At 41.1% G+C, this 21,863-nt stretch overlaps 1 protein-coding gene across 1 annotated transcript in view; it reads right to left on the bottom strand.

Moving 5' to 3' along the window:
- The window catches only part of BANK1 (B cell scaffold protein with ankyrin repeats 1), an 857,480-nt gene that overhangs the window by 714,144 nt on the left and 121,473 nt on the right, over positions 1–21,863 (bottom strand). The window contains exon 2 of the mRNA XM_073639073.1: positions 12,812–13,210. Within this exon, the coding sequence (XP_073495174.1) occupies positions 12,812–13,208 (397 nt within the window). The 5' untranslated portion in view covers positions 13,209–13,210. The remainder of the gene's footprint in view (positions 1–12,811; positions 13,211–21,863) is intronic.

Here is a 21,863-nt window from a genome sequence, read left to right on the forward strand (position 1 = left end):
AAAATCAATGCAGCGAAGTCTGAGGCCCTCGATGTCTCCCTCCCCAAATCCATATAGGATTCCATCCAGTCCAACTTTCCCTTTGCCTGGCCCTCACAGGGTATCAAATACTTAGGAATTCCTATTCATAGAGACCTCTCCCATCTATGTTATCTTAATTTTGGGCCCTTTATTGAACAACTCCATACAGACCACGGTTGGCAAGTTAGAACTGTAAGATTCACTACGTGAACCACTGGTGTTTTGTGGAAAAGCACATGTACACTGTGTTCCAAATTATTATGCAAAAAGTGTTTAGGAGTGATAAGGGAAGAATTTGTTTGTTTGTCAGTTAAACTCATTGATGGTGATGTGTGTCAGGGCTCTTTATATCACTGTAAGCAATTGCAGACACCTGTGCTAATTAGTTTGGCAGGTGTGTCCAATGAAAGGCAAGACTACTTAAGAAGGCTGTCTCACATTATTAAGCAGCCTACATTTTCTGCCAAAATGGGAAAGAAAAAGGATGTGTCGGCTGCTGAGAAGCAACAAATTGTGGAGTGTTTAGGTCAAGGCATGACTACAATCAACATTGTGCGATGATCAGGATGAAGTGTCTTGGCAATCAAGAAGTATGTAGCTGATTCACAGTACACACGTGTGCGTGCTGATAAGGGCAAATTGAGGACTCTTTCCTACAGGCAATTACGTCAGGTTAAAAGAGCAGCGGCAAAAAAGCCTTGTCATAGCAGCAGACAAGTTTTTGAAGCTGCTGGTGCCTCCAACGTCCCCTGAACAACAAGATGCAGGGTCCTTCAGAGGTTTGCAGCTGTGCATACGCCATCCTGTCGACCTCCTCTATCCACTTCACACAAGCAGAAACGGCTCCAGTGGGCCAAACATTACATGAAGACTGATTTCAAAACTGTTTTGTTCACGGATTAGTGCCGTGCAGCGCTCGATGGTCCAGATGGATGGAGTGGAGGATGGCTGGTTGATGGACACCCCACGCAAACACGGCTACAGCGCCAACAAGGAGGAGGTGGAGTAATGTTTTGGGCTGGAATCATGGGGAGAGAGATTGTCGGCCCCTTTAGGATCCCTGAAGGCGCTAAAGATGAACTCCATAATGTATGTGGATTTTCTCAAACAGCACTTCCTGCCATGGTTCAAGAAGAAGAACCGTGTATTTCACAGCAAGATCATTTTTTTGCATGATAATGCACCATCTCATGCTGCACATAAAACATCTGCATCTCTGGCTGATATGGGCATAAAAGGGGACAAACTTATGGTGTGACCCCCATGCTCCCATGACCTCTACCCCATTCAGAACCTCTGGAGCATCATCAAAAGGAGTGTCTATGATGGCGGGAGGCAGTTCACATCTAAGCAACAGCTCTGGGAGGGTATTCTGTCCTCATGCAAAACAATTGAAGCAGAAACCATCCAAAACCTGACAAATTCAATGGACGAGAGAGTTCAGAAGCTCCTTTCGAACAAGGGGTCCTATGTGAAAATGTAACATCACCTAGAATAAAGTTTTGAGTTGAAAACTGTTTGATTTCAGTTTCTAATAACCTGCTAATGCTTATAATTTCAAAAATGACCATTTTTTTGGTCTTTATTAAAATGAAAAGGTTGATCGAAAAGTTTGGGGGATCTAAGAGTGTGGCAACCCAGTAGTCATGATTACTTCGAATTCTGACAATATGAGGGTCATGTTGCAGGTAGTGCAGCAAGAAGGCACTTATTTGTCTTGCGCATCTCGGAGCCCCAAAATTATTTTCCGGGCTAGATGCAGCTTAAAATTATTATTAATTTTAAATCTGGTGGAGCTTAGTATTGATGGCCTAATAGGATCAGTGCTGCACACTGCTACAAAGCCCAAATTATTTTCCAGTCAAGATACAGATAAACATGATTAGTAATTTTAAATCTGGTAGAGCTTATTATAGATGGCCTAATAGAATCAGTGCTGCACACTGCTACAAAGCCCAAATTATTTTCCAGCCAAGATACAGATAAACATGATTAGTAATTTGAAAGCTTAAAATGGTTGGTAGGGTGATTTTAACCAATCATCAAGCTTTTACTCTCCCGAGGATGGCACAGGGGTAGAAAAGTCGTTTCGGATCCATGATTTGTTCATTTTTATGAACGTGAGTCTGTCTACATTATCAGTGGAGAGCCGCGTGCGCTTATCTGTCAGCACACCACCAGCAGCGCTGAACACACGTTCAGACAGAACGCTGGCTGCGGGGCATGACAAGATCTCCAAGGCGTAAGTGGCTAGCTCCGGCCATTTATCCAGATTGGAAGCCCAAAAAGAGCAAGGGTCCAGTGACACAGTCATGGCTTCAATGTTTACTTGGAGATACTCCTGTACCATCGTCTCTAGGCGTTGACTATGTTTCAGACTTCTTGTCTCCTGTGGCCTTGCAAAGGATGGGCTAAAAAAGTGGTGAAATGATTCCGCAAAATTGATGTTACCAGCAGATACTGTGGTTCTGTTACGGTTTGAGTGCTGAACACTTGACGGTCCCACGGTTGGCAAGTTGGAACTGTGAGATTCACTACGTGCACCACTGGTGTTTTGTGGAAAAGCACATGTAAAATTCTGCAACAGTCTCTGCTGATACTCCTGCATGCGTGCATCCCTTTCTATGGCAGGAATAATTTCTGCAAATTTACTTTTGTACCGGGGATCTAACAGTGTGGCAACCCAGTAGTCAGGATTATTTCTAATTCTCACAATTCGAGGGTCATGTTGCAGGTAGTGCAGCAAGAAGGCACTCATGTGTGTTGCGCATCCAGGAGCACCAAGTCCCTGTTGTGTTGGTGGCGAGGTAACAATCATGCTTCCTTCCTCTGTCCTCTCCCCCCAACCTCGCACAACAGAAATGTGATCAAGGTCTCCCTCATCTGATGAGTCTTCCATCAGTTCGTCCTCCACTTCTTCCTGGGCTCCTGCACCTTCCTCACTAGTTTGGCTGCTACCATGCGCCCTGGTAAAACCATCTCCCCCACCCTCACATGCCTGCCGCCTTGGTGCTGCCGACCGTCTGGACCTTGCAGATGTTAGCCCTTCCGCATACAACTCCTCCTCCTCTACTTCCTCCACCTCCTCTTGTGCCACCACCTGACTCCGAATTCTGTTTAACATGTGCTCCAGCATGTAAATCACCGGAATAGTCATGCTGATAATGGCATCGTCAGCACTAAACATCTTCGTCGCCATTTCAAAACTGTGCAGAAGGGTGCATAGGTCCCTGATCTGAGACCACTCCTCCAGCATGATTTGCCCCACCTCTGGATCTCGTTGGCCCAGGCTATACGTCAGAATGTATTGCACCAGGGCTTGTCGGTGCTGCCACAGTCGCTGCAACATGTGCAGAGTTGAATTCCACCAGGTAGGCACATCGCATTTTAGCCGGTGAAGTGGCAGGCCCAACGACTTCTGTAGAGATGTAAGTCGCTGAGCTGCGGGATGCGAACGGCGGAAGTGAGCACACAGCGACCGTGCCCTCTGCAGAAGGCCATCTAGTCTGGGATAGTGGGCTAAAAATTGCTGGACAACCAGGTTCAACACGTGAGCCATACAAGGCACGTGTGTGACATTGCCCCGGCGAAGGGCCGCACCCAGGTTTGCAGCATTGTCGCACATGGCCTTCCCTGGTTTCAGGTCCAGTGGAGACAACCATTCATGAAATTGGTTCTCCAGAGCTGACCACAACTCCTCAGCTGTGTGACTCACATTTCCCAGACATTTCAAAATAAAAACCGCCTGATGACGTTGAGCCCTACTGCCAGCATAGTAAGGAGGTGTGCAGGATCCCTTCTGCGCAGTTAGAAAGCTTGTGGCATGACCAGACAGGCTTTGGGTGCAGGTGGAAGACCGAGAGGAGGTTGAGGAGGCAGAAGCAGTGGAGGAACTTTGACATAAAGAGGATTGACGCACAACTCGTGGGGACAGCAAGACTTGGACAGCAGCCCCTTGTCCTGCTGTCACCATAGTTACCCAGTGCCCAGTCAGCGACATGTAACGCCCCTGTCCATACCTACTCGTCCAAGTGTCTGTGGTGAAATGCACCCTGTCACACACAGAGTTTCTCAAAGAAGCGGTGATGTTGTGTGCGACATGCTGGTGGAGCGCAGGCACACCTTTCTTTGAGAAGTAGTGCCGACTGGGCATCTGGTACTGGGGCACTGCGACGGACATAAGGTCTCGAAAATCCTCTGTGTCCACCAGGCGGAAAGGCAGCATTTCTGTAGCCAAGAGCTTGCAGATGGTGACATTCAACCTCTTAGCTTTCTCATGGCTAGGAGGAAATGGTCTTTTACTTGTCCACATCTGAGGGACCGAGGGCTGGCTATTGTGCCTAGACGGGGTTGATAAGGGTGTCCCCGGCAAACTGCCGGTCTGTGAGGAAGATGCAGGCGGACATGTTAGGTTGCCTTGATGCAAAGGTGGTGCTATCGATGTCGGACAGTGCTCAACACCAGCTGGTGTTACCACCTCCAAAGAAAATGATGACCTGCCAATCACGCTGGCTGTTGCGGGTAAAGAGGTGGCAGGTCTGCGCCCCAAAACAGGTGTGACTGCTGTCCCCCCAGTCACAGAGGATGAAGAGGCCGCGGATGCACAAGATATGGCAGACGGTGGTTGGCCCGGCCGGCTAGGCCGCATTGTAGCACACTGAGCTTCCCACTGCAACTTATGCTTCATGTCCATGTGCCGGTTCATGCATGAAGTACTCAAACTATGTATTTTTTGGCCTCTACTTAGCTTTTGCTGACAAATGTTACAGATAACACGAGTTGGGTCATCTTTATCGATCTGAAAAAATGCCCAGGCTATGCAAGGCTTAGCACCCATGCGACCTGAAGAGCCACCACGACTTGTGGTGAGAGGCAGAGTTGTGTTTGAGGATGCAGTTGTTGACGTGCTTCCAGTACTACGTCTCTGTCCAGGAAGGCGCAACCTGACCTCGTCGTCACTAGCATCTTCCTCCACCTCCTCTGCTGACCTCATCTCTTGGCTGACTGTGGGTTGACAGTAAGTGGGATCTCCAACCTCATCATCATCACCCTGTGCGTTATCACACCCGTGTCCTCAGAGCCAACCTGCTCCTGCCCTGACAAAAAACTAAAGTTGTCGCTCCAATCAGGTATTTGAGTCTCATCATCGTCTTCCTCATTGTCTCCACCAACAGGAGTTACAGTTTGGGAATGAGGGTCTACATTATGGTCAGAACCTTCTGCGGCTGGTCCTGGATCCGACTCATAAAGATTCTGGGCATCAGTGCAGATCATTTCCTCGTCTGGATTCACAGAAGCGCTGGAGTCGACCTCTGATTCCCAGGCTATAGTATGAGTAAACAGCTCTGCAGACTCAACCATCTGTTCTACCTCATACTCAGACGGGCAGCTGGAGATTTGGGAGCTGTGAGGAAGCAAGTGCGATTGGGGTGACACCTTTGAGGACTGGAGTATTTGTGATGTTGAAGTTGATGTGGAGGAGAGCCCACTTAAAGGAGCACTTGATATCCGTTGAAGCACCTGCTGTTTTTGTGCCTCATCTGGAATTTGTAGCGATTGGCGTGGCCGTAAGAAAGGGATCTTATCACATTGTCCGCTAAAAGAAGTAGACATTTTAGTTTGGCTGGAAGATGGTCTTTCTTCTGCAGATGTTACTGTTGCTTTAACACCTACCCCACGGACACAACCTTTTTTCCCCTTCCCAACACGCCTATTCCCCTTTCCACCAGCAGCAGGCCTTTTTCCACTCATTTTGGAGTTGTTTGCACAAAAAAACAATGGATGGGAACCGAGCAGAGCTGAGTGGCCAAATTGTGGTATTAGGCCAAAACTATTGGCTGGGTTAGATGCAGAAAAAAATTATATTCAATTTGCAACCTGATGGAGGTCAGTATAGATGGACTAATAGAACAAGTCCCACACACAGCTAGAAGCCCAAATATTTTTTCAGAGGTAGATGCAGAAAAAAATTGTATTCAGTTTGCAACCTGATGGAGGTCAGTATAGATGGACTAATAGAACAAGTCCTACACACAGCTAGAAGCCCAAATATTTTTTCAGAGGTAGATGCAGAAAAAAAATATATTCAGTTTGCAACCTGATGGAGGTCAGTATAGATGGACTAATAGAGAAAGTCCCACACACTGCTAGAAGGCCAAATATTTTTTCAGAGCTAGATGCAGACAAAAAAATATTTTTAATTTGCAACCTGATGGAGGTCAGTATAGATGGACTAATAGAGAAAGTCCCACACACTGCTAGAAGGCCAAATATTTTTTCAGAGCTAGATGCAGATATAAATTATTTTTAATTTGCAACCTGATGGAGGTCAGTATAGATGGACTATAGAGAAAGTCCCACACACTGCTAGAAGGCAACATATTTTTTCAGAGCTAGATGCAGAAAAAAATTATATTCAGTTTGCAACCTGATGGAGGTCAGTATAGATGGACTAATAGAACAAGTCCCACACACAGCTAGAAGGCCAAATATTTTTTCAGAGGTAGATGCAGATAAAAATTATTTTTAATTTGCAGCCTGATGGAGGTCAGTATATATGGACTAATAGAGAAAGTCCCACACACTGCTAGAAGGCCAAATATTTTTTCAGAGCTAGATGCAGACAAAAAATTATTTTTAATTTGCAACCTGATGGAGGTCAGTATAGATGGACTAATAGAGAAAGTCCCACACACTGCTAGAAGTCCAAATATTTTTCAGAGCTAGATGCAGATAAAAATTATTTTTAATTTGCAACCTGATGGAGGTCAGGATAGATGGACTAATAGAGAAAGTCCCACACACTGCTAGAAGGCCAAATATTTTTTCAGAGCTAGATGCAGAAAAAAATTATATTCAGTTTGCAACCTGATGGAGGTCAGTATAGATGGACTAATAGAACAAGTCCCACACACAGCTAGAAGCCCAAATATTTTTTCAGAGGTAGATGCAGAAAAAAATTATATTCAGTTTGCAACCTGATGGAGGTCTGTATAGATGGATTAATAGAACAAGTCCCACACACAGCTAGAAGCCCAATATTTTTTCAGAGGTAGATGCAGAAAAAAAAATATATTCAGTTTGCAACCTGATGGAGGTCAGTATAGATGGACTAATAGAGAAAGTCCCACACACTGCTAGAAGGCCAAATATTTTTTCAGAGCTAGATGCAGACAAAAAAATATTTTTAATTTGCAACCTGATGGAGGTCAGTATAGATGGACTAATAGAGAAAGTCCCACACACTGCTAGAAGGCCAAATATTTTTTCAGAGCTAGATGCAGATAAAAATTATTTTTAATTTGCAACCTGATGGAGGTCAGTATAGATGGACTAATAGAGTAAGTCCCACACACTGCTAGAAGGCCAAATATTTTTTCAGAGCTAGATGCAAAAAAAAATTATATTCAGTTTGCAACCTGATGGAGGTCAGTATAGATGGACTAATAGAACAAGTCCTACACACAGCTAGAAGCCCAAATATTTTTTCAGAGGTAGATGCAGATAAAAATTATTTTTAATTTGCAACCTGATGGAGGTCAGTATAGATGGACTAATAGAGAAAGTCCCACACACTGCTAGAAGGCCAAATATTTTTTCAGAGCTAGATGCAGACAAAAAATTATTTTGAATTTGCAGCGTGATGGAGGTCAGTATAGATGGACTAATAGAACAAGTCCCACACACTGCTAGAAGGCCAAATATTTTTTCAGAGCTAGATGCAGAAAAAAATTATATTCAGTTTGCAACCTGATGGAGGTCAGTATAGATGGACTAATAGAACAAGTCCCACACACTGCTAGAAGCCGAAATATTTTTTCAGAGCTAGATGCAGAAAAAAATTATATTCAATTTGCAACCTCATGGAGGTCAGTATAGACGGACTAATAGAATGATGCTATGCCCAAAAGATTTTACTTCACTAGGTGCAGTAAAAAAATTGGTATTCTATACACAGGTGGTATATCTTGCAACACAGATAGGCTACTCCACTGACTAACACACTCTGCAATAGGCCAAAAAGGAATAGCTTTGCTAGATTCAGCCAAATGCTGTGAAAAAAACTTGCACAGCACTGGCACAGACCTGCCTGGCAAAAACTGATAGGAACTGATGTAACCTAGTCCTGAAAAGGACTGCAATTACAATTAGTCTTTACTCCCACAATCTATCTATTTAAGAGCACAGACCTGCCTGATAAAAGTCGTAGGAAATGCTGTAACCTAGTCCTTAAAAGGACTGCAATCACAACTATTCCCTACTCCCAAGCTATCTGTAGATTTGTGCGAAAATTGGCTTGAAATTAACAAGGTATAGCGCACACAGCAACAGCGGTGCCGTCTAACATGCAGCTGCAGCAGTGAGAAAATGGTGGCGACGGGGAAAATGGCTTGGTCTTATAGGGCAAGGACATGTGACATACACTGCCAATGACACATGCCCTTGCTTGTGTGAAAAAAAGCACTTCGCTCCGTGTGTGCGCTGCTGATAGGTTGACAGATTGCACCTCCCCACTGTAAATGCGGGAAAGAGAAAAAAAAATGGAGATCTTCATTATTCCTGCAGAGATCCATCCCCTGCCCCTCCCCCCACCCCGCTGTACACTCAAACTGCGTATTAACATTAATTTTCATCATTACTGAGAAAAAATCCAGTTATGATTTTGGTGCACGAACAGTTATCGAACATAACCTCGAACAGCCGAATTTTTCTCAAATCGTTCGTGTTCGTCGAACGGCTCGAACACCGCCCAAAACAGCTCGAATTTGAGATTGGCGAACAGTTCGAGTCGAACAACGCTCATCTCTAGTGGCCAGCAATGAGTCCAGACCTGAATCCCATAGAACACCTGTGGAGAGATCTCAAAATGGCAGTTTGGAGAAGGCACCCTTCAAATATCAGGGACCTGGAGCAGTTTGCCAAAGAAGAATGGTCTACAATTCCAGAAGAGCATTGTAAGAAACTCATTGATGGTTACCGGAAGCGGTTGTTCGCAGTTATATTGGCTAAAGGTTGTGCAACCAAGTATTAGGCTGAGGGTGCCAATACTTTTGTCTGGCCCATTTTTGGAGTTTTGTGTGAAATGATCAATGATTTGATTTTTGCTTCATTCTCTTTTGTGTTTTTTCCTTGCAAGCAAATTAAATGAAGATAATAATACCAAAGAATTTGTGATTGCAATCATTTTGAGGAAGAAACTGAGTATTATCTGACAGAATTGCAGGGGAGCCAATACTTTTGGCCACCTCTGTATATATATATATATATTGCTCAGCATAGATGAGTACACCCCCTTTGAAAAGTAGGATTTCAGTCAATATCTCACTGAACACAAACACAATTTCCAAAATTTTTGAGTTTCATAGAACAATTTTTAACCCATGACACTGGCTCCCCATTACCCAGATACTCCAGTTCAAAACCCTAGCCTACAAAGCCCTAGCATACAAAGCCATCCACAACCTGTCTACTCCATACATCTGTGACCTAGTCTCCCAGTACTTACCTACATGCAACCTCCGATCCTCACAAGATCTTCTTCAATACTCCCCTCTTATCTCCTATTCCAACAATTGCATGCAAGATTTTTCTCGCGCATCCTCCCTATTCTGAAACTCTCTACCCCAACATATCAGACTCTCGTCTACCATGGAAATCTTCAAAAGGAACTTGAACACCTACCTCTTCTGACAAGCCTACAACCTGCAGTAACCAGTAGTTCCACCATACTGCTGCAAGACCAGCTCTACCCTCACCTACTGTATCCTCACTCATCACTTGTAGACTGTGAGCCCTTGCGGGCAGGATCCTCTCTCCTCCTGTACCAGTCGGTGACTTGTATTGGCCAGGATTATTGTACTTTTTTTATCATGTATACCCTTTCTCATATTTAAAGTGCCATGGAATAAATGGCGCTATAATAATAATAAATAATAAGTAATAATAATAATATAACTTTCATTACAAAATCATTGGTTTTACTCAAATAAGATGATGCAAAAATGAATATACTCCACATCAAAAAACAACTACATCTAGTATTTTATATGAGCTCCATGATTTTTCAGGACAATACCAAGCATTCTAGGCATGGAATGAACAAGATGGTGACATACTGCAACATCTGTCTTTATCCATTTGTCAAGAACAACCTCTTTTAGAGCCTGAATTGTGGATGGAGTGATGCTCAACTTGTCTCTTCATAATTTCCCATAGGAATTTTGGTTGGGTTCAGATCAGCAGACATATTTGGCCACTGAATCACTCTCATCCTGTTCTTCAGAAATACAGCAATGGCCTTGGATGTGTGTTTTGGATCATTGTTATGTTTGAAAAGTGCATGTCTACCAATGGCATGGAGTGCTGGCAGCATCTTCTTTTTAAGTACAGAACAGTACATCTGTGAATTCATGATACCATCAATGAAATGTAGCTTCCCAACACCATCAGTACTCAAGCAGCTAAACATAAGGACACTGTCACCACCATGCTTCACTGTAGGGACCATGCATTTTTGTTTGTAATCCTCGCCTTTGTGATGCCATACAGTTTTAAAGCCATAAGTTCCAAAAACATTTATTTTGCTCTACTTACCTCAGAGTAAAGAGTCGCAAAAGTCTTCATATTTTTCAGCAATGGCCTTGGCAAATTGTAGGTCGGTTTTATTATGTATAGGCTTTAGGAGAGACTTTTATTGTGAATGACAACCATGCGTGCCATTCCTCTACATTGTACGCCATATTGTGTCATGGGAAACACTCACCCCAGTTTGGCTTCGGCTTCCTACTTCTTTAGCTAACTGCAGTGATCTTGCATGTCGATTATCTTCAACCCTTCTTGTCAAAAGATGCTCCTGTTTAGGAATTAACTTCTGTGGTCAGCCTTGACATCTGTGTGAGATGGTTGCAGCTCCATTTTTGTAAAATTTTTGTATAATTTTTGCTACAGTATTCTGACTGATAAGTAAAGCTTTGCTGATCTTCCTGTAGCTTTCACCTTTCTTGTATAAAGACATTTTCTTTTTTAGGTGTTGTGACATTTTTCTGCCATGTGATAACATTGCCGACAGCATTATAAGGGAAGGGACTTTATTTGTTAAGTAGCCCTTTTATTGTCAACTGTCTGATGAACATCTGTTTTATGAATATCATATTTTTAGGACTATAAGATGCACCGGACCATAAGACGCACCTAGGTTTTAGAGGAGGAAAATAGAAAAAAAATTGAAGCATGAAATGTGGTCACGATGCACTGTTATGGGGGAGGGGGTCTGCTGCTGACACTGTTATAGGGGTAAGGTCCCCCAATTCTGTACTAATATCCCCCATCCTGTTATATATATGCCCCCATCCTGGTATATATTACCCCTCTTTCCTGTTATACTAGGCCCCCATCCCCATCCTGGTATACATGGTCCCCAATCCTGGTATGCATGGCACCCCCATCCTGGTATGCATGGCACTCCCCTCCTGGTATGCATTGCACCCCCATCCCCATCCTGGTATGCATGGCACCCCCATCCCCATCCTGGTATGCACGGCATCCCCATCACACTGCACGTATAAAAAAATAAAGGATTCTACACACCTTCCTTCTGCTCCAGCGCTGTGTCCTGTCCTGTTGCCAGCAGCTGATCTCACCATGTGAGCAGCGCATGACATCACTGCCATGCGCCCTCACACGCTGAGGTCACCTGACGGAATATTCACTGCTCCCCACCCCAGGACTATGGGCGTGGGGAGCAGTGAATTTTCATTTTCTTTAATAGCATGCACAGTGCCAGCCACAGCTGCCAGCTCCTGCAGCGGCTCAGTAATCATGTGTGCCCGCTATTAAAGAGAATGAGTATTCACTATTCCCCATGCCCATGGGAGTGGAGAACAGTGAATATTCATGCTCCTTAATAGTGGGCACACTGTAATCCGCAGTCGCTGCAGGAAGCCAGCGGCTGAGGCTGACACTGTGCGTGCTATTAAGGAGAATGAATATTCACTCCTCCACATGCCCATGGGTGTGGGGAGCAGTAAATATTGATTTTCTTTAACAGCAGGCACAGTGTTAGCTGCAGCAGGCGGCTCCTGTCTCCAGTGCCTACTCCTCCGCCGCTGCCGCCCTCCCCACACCCTCCACCATCCACAGCCGGACCATACATCCGGACTATAAGAGACACCCCCCACGTTCCTCCAAAATTTTGGAGGAGATAAGTGCATCTTATATTCCAAAAAATATGGTAATTAGACTTGTCTGCAGTTAAATTTCTGTTAGAATTTCGTACTTTAAACATTAGATTTAGTCAGAAGACTTTCATTGGGGTGTTCTCATTTTTAGTCTTGAATTAATCTGTTAGGAAAATTATTTTTTTGAGTGGCACAATAACAAATTTTCTTTGCAATCAATCACTCACATTTTTTGTCGTATTTCATAGCGTGGTATCCTCTAGAAAATGTGGATTCAGAAAGGAAACTAATGGTTTTCTGACAAATCTGTAGTGGTGTACTCATTTATGTTGAGCATTTTGTATATATATATAAGTATTTGTACTGTATATATATATTCAATATCTACAATACAATAGTGACATTTTGGGGGAGGTTACTTATTTCCTCACAAATTGTATTTTTTTTTACTCGACCAGTGCTCTTCAGTAGTAAACTGTAGTGCCTGAGATAATGATCTTTTGCAATAGACATAAAATGCAGCTATTCCATAATAAAACACTTTTGTAGATTTTTTCTTTCATTCTCATAATATAAATTTAACATTAACCTGTTTTACTACAACATCAAGTTACCTTCACTCAAAACAGTGGACACAATGAAGATGTAATCCTGGGCATCTTGATCTGGCAGGATTACATGAAAACCTCTTTCAAAAGGAAAAAGTTCATATAGTCCCTCAGGTGAATCCACTCCACAAAGCATCAGGACTACTTCGTGTGAGGGCTGTAAAAGTTCAAAGAAATTGGTACTTTGATTTTCGAAAAAGGTCTTCAGAATATCTCTTGTCAAGACTAGCAGCTTACACTGCCACATGGAACTGGAGAGGTTTTCCACCACCTCATTTTGTTCACTGTTGACATCATAAAGAAATAAGTCATCAATTTGTAAATGTGATGTCAGTAATTCCTTCAGATATACAGCCCATTCTTCTCCACTCTTCTCATAAATTATCAGAAGATTTTTTGTCATTTCTGAAAAAACAAAATAATATTAATTGTTATAATTAATATTGGAAAATGACACTATATTTTCTTTATAAATATTTCAAATGTTCTTCATGCAGAAACTGTCTATGTCTGACCAGAAGGTCACTTGATATTTACATCCATTTTTTTCATCCAATTTTAGTCTATTTTTTGGTTCTTTTTACTTATTTTTCATTTGCACCTAATTCTTATTTTAATATGCACCTTTTTAAAGTCTATCTTCTATGCTTTCGCTTGTTTTTTCTTATGTTCACCACTGTGGGTGGAGTTTGGGGTTTCTAGATGTTTTCAGTTGACTTATCAATTACTACTTTTTACTGTTGAGCGAGTATGTTCTGTTCCGAGTATGCTTGGCCGAGCTCCGAGTATTTACAGCTGCTCGGTGATATGGTTGAATCGCTCCCGTGTGCATGATTTGTGACTGTTTGACAGCTTTATTACATGTGAGAAATGTGTAAGAAATAGACATTACTCACATGTAATAAAACTGTCAGTCGGCCTGAGCATACTCTGCGAAAGGGTTAATAGAACATACTCACTCAACACTACAACTTTTTAAAAACTCACAATTTGATGCAAATGTACTCTCATACTTTCCTGGAATGATTTTATTTTTGCGCAATTTTGCACCATTTTGTGAAATGTATGACTTTTTATGCTAAAATATCACAAAACAGGTCAAAGTAAAAAAAAAAATTGATTTCATAAACCTCAAAGACCACTTGTGCCATTTGGAATAAATTGGCACAAAGAAAACAACAAATACCACTTGACAAAGAAGAAAAATGACTTAAAAATGCAAATATTGAACTGGGGCCATAGTCCTAGTACTGGTAAAATATGTTTGACTTATTTATAAGTAAGTTTTTTGGGACTCATTTGCATTTAAGAAAGGGATGAACTACAGGTAACACACTTACATAAAAATGTTTTGTCTTCACACTATAAGTCATGTTATTTTTCTTTTACTGTATACTGTACATTTCTGTATTGCTGCATTGCATTGTCAGTAGTTTTTATGCTCCGCAGTCCGAAAGTCACCAGGCACATAGTGTAACATCTGCAAAATCCTGTCATAGAAGTGTCGCCATTTCCTTTATTAATTTATGACACGAAAAAAAAAAAAAAGTTTGGCATTGTGTTGAAGTTAAAAAGTAAGAAATGGTAAACAGCAAACTTACAGGACAAGGTGCATTTACACTGAAAGTTTATTATGAATGAACACTCATTTCACAATAATTTTGATTTGTAAACAGGCTAAACCTAGAATGAAAACAACGAGCAAATACCCTGCAGTAAGTAAATAAATAGTAATAGTATATGTATATCACATAGGATACTTAGTTTATATTATTTTGATCAAAAAAGCATAAAACCATCCCAATGCGACAATGTGTACCCAATCTGGATGGTTCCGAACTCTAGTATCTCACCTCACTATGTGTCAGCAGGTCTCAAAATAGATGGGGCAGAGCAGGACCCAGACCTGACTGTTTCACACCTGCCTGTTGAACGCTATATAGACAAGATGCACAGCCCAAAAGGGGGAGCTACTCGCCTATATGTAAAAAGTATATAGAACTTAACCAAAACAAAAAAAATGAGTTAGCACACCTGTAGGTATACAAAAGTTTTGCATTTTTTTTAAAAGTGTGATTACTTCTGTCTTGTTGCTGTGATGCTATTTTCCTGGTGATCTAAGTATACTGGAAGCAAATTGTTGTGAGCTATAAGGACGAAAATTGTGTTTGACATTGTTTTATCCCTTTATGTGTTAGTTTGCAACATTTTCTGGGCCAAATGTTTTGCATTTTTTCTCCTGGGTAGTCGAATTTGGCCTAAATTTTTTTTTTGTGTGTGTATTTTTAGGTTTTAACATGGCAAACGCAAAGCCAAATTTATCAACAGATGTCAGGAAGCTTATTATTCTGAGAGAGAGTGAAATCAGGCAAAAGTCAAAAAGAGGTAGCTATGAAATTCAACTGTTCTCCAGTCAAGAAGCCTTTCATCTCTGCAAAGAACCGGAAGGTCCGACTTGAGTTTGCCAAAGAACACAGCTAATGGAAAGAGACAGATTGGTTTAAATTGTTGTGGACAGATGAATCCAAGTTCAATCTGTTTGGTAGTGATAGCAAGCACTGTATATACCGCCCAGTTGGAAAATGTAATGATGTAAGGTACCAAACACCTACAGTGAAACATGGTGGTGGCAATGTCATGGTTTGGGGCTGCTGTTCTGCATCGGCCATTGGACTTCTGCATAGAATTGATGGAAATATGAATGCTACCATGTACAAGGATATACTGGAGAATGTAATGCTGCCACATGGTAAAATCAAAGTAGGCAGAGGATGGAAATTCCAGCAAGACAATGATCCTAAGCATACATCCAATATAGTAAAAAATTGGTTTGCAAAGAAAAATATTCAACTGTTGCAATGACCAAGCCAATCACCTGATGTACCTTATAGAGCACCTTTGGGATGAGTTAGGGCGACGAGTTGGGGCCTGTACCCATAGCAACAAAGATGAATTGTTTGCAGATTTGCAAATTAAATGGAGCAAGATTCCTCAAGATGTCATGAACCCTAGTGGCTTCAATGCCCCGTTGGTGTCTTACAGTAATTAAAGCAAGAGGTTATGCTACAAAATACTAAGTTATAGCATAGTAAACAATGAATTACTCTCTATGTTGTAATCTATAAATAGTTTATGCAAAACTTTTGGCAATCAGTTTTCTTTAATTAAATGACCATACCTATATTCAAAAGCATTTTGATTAAAATAAAGGTCTTTCATGATGACAACTTTATGCACTTTCAATTCATCACCAGGAAAATTGCATCACAATAACCAGACTGAAGTAATCACACTTTTAAAAAAAATGGAAAACTTTTGGTCGCCACTGTAAGTGTAATATTTTGGTGCACATCCATGCTGTGGCCATAACCAAACAAAGCTTAGGATAGAAAAAATTAGCAAATACCCTACAGTAAGTAAATAACTAAATAAATAAATAGTACATGTAAAAAACAGAAGGTACTTAGTTGTGACTATTTTGATTAAAAAAAATAGAAGCCGTGTGTTATAGTATTGTGTATTATACATTTTCGTATTGCTGTATTGCACTGCCAGTAGTTACTATGCCTCATCTGGAAGTCATCTGGCACAAAGTATAACAGCTGCAAAATTCTGTCTTAGAAATGTCGCCATTTCCGTTATTAATTCATTACACACAAAAAACAGTTTGATAAACATGTCTGATAAAGAGATATAAGTATTCAAAAGCTTGCTGGTATCCTAAAAAAGATTATTATTTTTGTTTTATTTTGTTTTTATCACTGACAGCAATAAAACTTGTTTATACTAGTAACAGTGCTCTCTGATACTATACTTAAGGGGGTTGTCCCAAGAACAAAGTATATATTAATTAATAGATCTTAGAATAATAATAAGTTCCGAAATTAGATGTGTTAAAAAAAATGTTTCTGTGCCGAGATAATCATATAAATGTGCCCCTGCTATATACTTTCTAATGGCTGCATCTGACTATATAGAGGTAACAAAATTTCCCTGTCTGTTTTATCACAGGAGTGAGCTCGGTGGCTGCTAGAGTTCCTTTGTCACTGACTTGACTTACGATGAACTCAGAGAAATGCAGATGCAGCAGAAACACTCACTACTGTGTTACATCAGGCAGGAAAATGTGTTACCTCAGAAAGTAACAGCTGTTTCTTCTGTATTGTAATTAACTTATGCTTCACCCCTGGCCAGTAGCTGTTGCATGTGCCCACCTTAAACTGGAGCAGCTCTGCATAGTGAGACACAGCTATTACAAAGTACATAGCAGGGGCACATTTATAATATTATCTCAGCATAGGAACATTTTTTACACATCCAAACGTGGAACTTATTATTATTCCAAGATTTAATGTAGTAAGACAACTCCTTTAAGGGCAACATAGTTTCAGTCGGTGTGGGCCCTGTGCTGATGGTAAACTTTGAGATACTAGAAACATTGCGATATAGCTTATCTAGGTGGAGCTAGAATACTTTTTAAAAAACTAGTTTTTAAAGACTTCTGTTAATGTCTACACAGAAAAGTGCAAAGTAGGAATGAGACATTCTGACTGTTAGGCCATGTTCACAAGTTCTGTATTTGGTCAGTATTTTACATCAGTATTTGTAAGCCAAAACCAGAAGTAGAACAATTGGAGCAAAGAAACACGTGCACCCCTTCTGCAATTTTCACCCACTCCTGGTTTTGGCTTACAAATACTGATGTAAAATACTGACCAAATACTCAACGTGTTAACGTGGCCTTAGGGTGGTGCTCTAAGCCTGGTCATTTACTAAGAAGTGTATGTTAGGCTATGAATGAGACAGACAAGTGTGTAAAATTTGAAGAGGTGTAATTGCCATAGAAGATAGTAAAAGAACTAGTGTCAAAACCATTAGTTAGTAAAGTCCCCAAAAGGGTCACTGAAAGGGAGACTAGTGAATCTGAGAGAGTTGCATATGTGAACAAGTGACAATGTATTACTGAAAGACCATTTTAATAGCCATTAAGTACTATTTTAAAGAAGCACTCCCATCACATATGATGTGTAGCAGTGGGCATGACTGAGGTCGCTAATGACGCATAAGGTTGCGTTCCAGTGTGAGACATATACTGTGCAAAACAGGAAGCGATCACCTCTGTGCTTTAAGGTGAGACGCATATTTGCCATGGGGAGGGTAGGTTAATATGAGGCATCTTACAGGAAGTGAAAATCCATGCGCTCTACGGTGAGACTCACATGATAGTGCCAGGAGGGCAGGGCGGGAAGTCACATGCAAATGCTATTTAACCTAATGCACACTCAGCAGTCATATTCATTGCCTATACTATGTAATATTGGAGGCACGAGACTGACATGTAAATTAGGAAAATAAGGGTCATTTAAGGAAACTGGAATGCTGGATTCTAATCAGGTAAGAAATATGCATCGATGCATTTCATGGAGACGGCACTCGTGGAATGCAGGGTACATTGGAAATGACGTCACACGCTTCCTGAGCATTATGTCGGTGTCCCTGATGACAGTGATAGCTCACAATTTATTTCACATGAGGTAGGATGGCATAACTGGTTCACGTATCTTACTGATTAGTGGGAATTGGCATACCTATTGGTATAAAAAAGCCTAATTTGAGTTGATTCTGTTACTGAGTCACTGCAAGGGTTCTATTACCTTATGGACTATATGAGTCTTTAAGCAATTCTCCTGAAGAATCCTAAAGGAGGAAACGCATCAGGAGGCGCATAGGGAATGAACAGAGGCAAAGAAATATAATAAAGTCAGCTGTGGACTGCCCTTGTAAGGGTGGGGTACAAGATAGACAGCGTCCAATCCAGGGTGTTTCAATCAATAAAATAGAGTATTTATTCTGACATCATATAAAAAATACAACGTTTTGACCAGTTGCAGGTCTTTATCAAGTATGATACAATGGAGTATTGGGGGTTGGATTATATAGGCTGGTCTAACATACAAGCACCAATCACCATATCAAACCGCCCCATAATGTAAACAACATGTAATTACAGTTCAAAATACACAATCTTAACCCCTTAATGACCGCCGTAACACATTTTTATGGCGGCAGTTAAGGGCATTTATTACCCAGCGCTGCTCTTTCACATCGCTGAGGAGTAACAGGGTAGCATCGGAAAATTTCCATGGTCTCAGCTAACAGGGTGAATTCAGTGAATAATCGTGATCACGAAAAAAAAAGTGTGCCCATGGTTACAATGATTTCTCTCTCTTCTGACATGATATACATGTTAGAGAAGAGAGGAATGAAACCCCCCGAGACCTCCCAGTACCTCTACCATCCCCCGGATCTCCTGATCCATTCTCGAGCCCTCCGTCTTCTTCCTGTAAAGAGAAAATGGCTCATGTGCCTGCCGAGTTCTGCCGGCTGGTACCCTGCAACAATAGGGAATTTTCCCTATTGGTTCCTTTTAATCACTGTGATAAACCTTATCACAATGATCACAAGAAAAAATAAATAAATTAAATGCCCTTTTGTCACCCCCTTAGTTAGATAAAAATTATAAAATAAAATAAAAATGTTTTCCATTCTTTGCAGATAGGATTGTGATTAGGGTTTAGGGTTAGGATTAGAGTTAGGGTTGTGATAAGATTAGGGTTGGGATTAGGATTAGAATAATGTTTAAAATTAGGATTACGGGTAGGATTAGGGGTAGGATAAACTGTGTTGGGGTTAGGATTAGGGTTAGGATTGTATAAGGGTTAAGATTGTACTAGGGTTTGGTTTGTATCAGGGTTAGGGTTGTATTAGGGTTAGTGTTCTGTTGGGGTTAGGGTTATTTTGAGGTTAGAGTTTGTGTTAGGGTTATGTTAGGGTTAGGGTGGTGTTCGTATTGCAGTTAGGGTTGTGTTGGGGATGGCATTTTTTCAAAAGTAAAGAAAAAAAATGATGACGATATGACAACTAGTGTTGAGCTCCAGTGCTAACTACTTAAGTTTGGATCGGGTGCTTGGGTATGCACCGAGTATTGCAGGTGCTCGAGTGACATGCTCAACACTAATGACAAGATATTCAATATGACGACCTAATGTTATTAAATTCTGTTTACCTTCCCCTTCGAGCACTACTGTGCACACAAACAGTGATTTTTCCCCATATAAGGGGTATCAGCATACTCAGGAGAAATTGCACAACAATTCACGGGGTCCTCTTACCCTTGTGAAAATAAAAAAATTGGGGCTAAAAGATCATTTTTGTGGAAAAAGTTTGATTTTTTTTTTTTGACAGATGTACATTATAAACTTCTGTGAACCACCTGGGGGTTCAAGGTGCTCACCACGAATCTAGATAAGTTCCTTGAGGGGTCTAGTTTCCAAAATGGTGTCACTTGTGGGGGTTTCCACTATTTAAGCACATTAGGGGTTCCCCAAACGTGATATGGCATCCGCTCTAAATTCCAGCCAATTTTGCCCTCAAAAAGTCAAATGGTGCTTCTTCTCTTCTGAGCCCTGCTATGCGCCCAAACAGTGGTTTTCCCCCATATATGGGGTATCGGCATACTCAGGAGAAATTTCCCAACACATTTTGTGGTCTATTTTCTCTTGATACCCTTGCAAAAAGAAAAAAATTGGGGTCTGAAGTAAAATTTGTGTGAAAAAAGTGAAAAAGTTAATTTTTTCTTTCCATGTTCCTTCAGTTCCTGTGACACACGTGAAGGGTTAATAAACTTCTTGAATGTGGTTTGGAGCACCTTGAGGGGTGCAGTTTTTAGAATGATGTCACTTTTGGGTATTTTCTGTCACATATACCCCTCAAAGTCACTTCAAGTGTGATGTGGTCCCTAAAAAATGGTGTTCTAAATTTTGTTGGAAAAAATAGAAATCACAGTCAACTTTTATCCCTTATAAAATCCTAACAAAAAAAAAATTGTTGCAAAAATTGTGCTGATGTAAAGTAGACATGTGGGAAATGTTATTTATTAAATGTTTTGTGTGACATATCTCTCTGATTTAAAGTGACACTGGTAAAAATTGTAAAATTTGGCTTGGTCATTAAGGACATAATCAAATCTCATTTGTACGTATAATCCTTATAAAGAATCACAGAAACATCAAAGTTTAACAATAAAAATATGGTCATTATTAGTGATGAGTGAGAACTAAAATGCTCGGGTACTCATTGTTCGAGTCGAGCAAATTGGAATGCTCGAGTTCTCGGACCGAATAACGAGCCCAATGTAAGTCTTTGGGAAACTCGAGCATTTTTCCGGCAGATCCTCCCGGCGGTCTGCAGAGGGACTAAAAATTGTCAAAATCGATGGAAACAGTGTTCAAATGACATGGGAACAGCATGGGGAAGACCCCTGGAAGCATTTCTGACTCCCAGGTCACTGCTGCGAACAAAGTTGTCAGAGGTATTACGTCACTTTTATGGACTCACAATAAAACATACAAAAACAAAACCAAAATGGATTTTCCTGGGAAATATGTTAAGGAACATCCTTTCCAGGGTAATGACTTGAATATAAGGCAAAATAATAAACCCCCCAAAAAATACTTCTTCACACTTTGGGCTATGTTTACACGTAGCATTTTTCATGCATTTTTACACTTTTGCATTGCTTTCAATGGTGAAAAATACATTTACCAGTAAATGTCATTTTAACATTTTACTACCTTATCTGGCCATGTGGTGTGTGACACATCATAAGACACATCCTGTTTCATTTATGATGGAGGGACTCTGAAAGTCTCAAAGACTATTTTTATAGGGCCATCAGGCGGCCTTACTATTCTTAAAGGGCAGCAGTCGGCTATGCTTTGTTGTTCCCATTATTAACGAGTGGGTCTCCTATACTGTTATTGTGTATGCAGTGACTGCAATGGCTGCCAAAAATTTAGAGGAACTCCAATGCCCCTTGCAAGAGACGTAGAGTTCGGAGGGCCTCCTGCAAAAAATGCTCCCATTATTAGTGAAGTGTGTCTCCCATACTGTTTGCCAACGCAGTGAAGTAACAGCTGCCAAAAATTTGGAGGAACTCCAATGCCCTTTGCAAGAGACATGGAGGTCAGAGGGCCTCCTGCAAAAAATGCTCCCATTA

Source organism: Phyllobates terribilis, unplaced genomic scaffold (genome assembly GCF_046119375.1).
Source record: "Phyllobates terribilis strain yellow unplaced genomic scaffold, ASM4611937v1 Scaffold_1__5_contigs__length_1240528914, whole genome shotgun sequence".
In the NCBI taxonomy this organism is placed as follows: Eukaryota; Metazoa; Chordata; class Amphibia; order Anura; family Dendrobatidae; genus Phyllobates; species Phyllobates terribilis.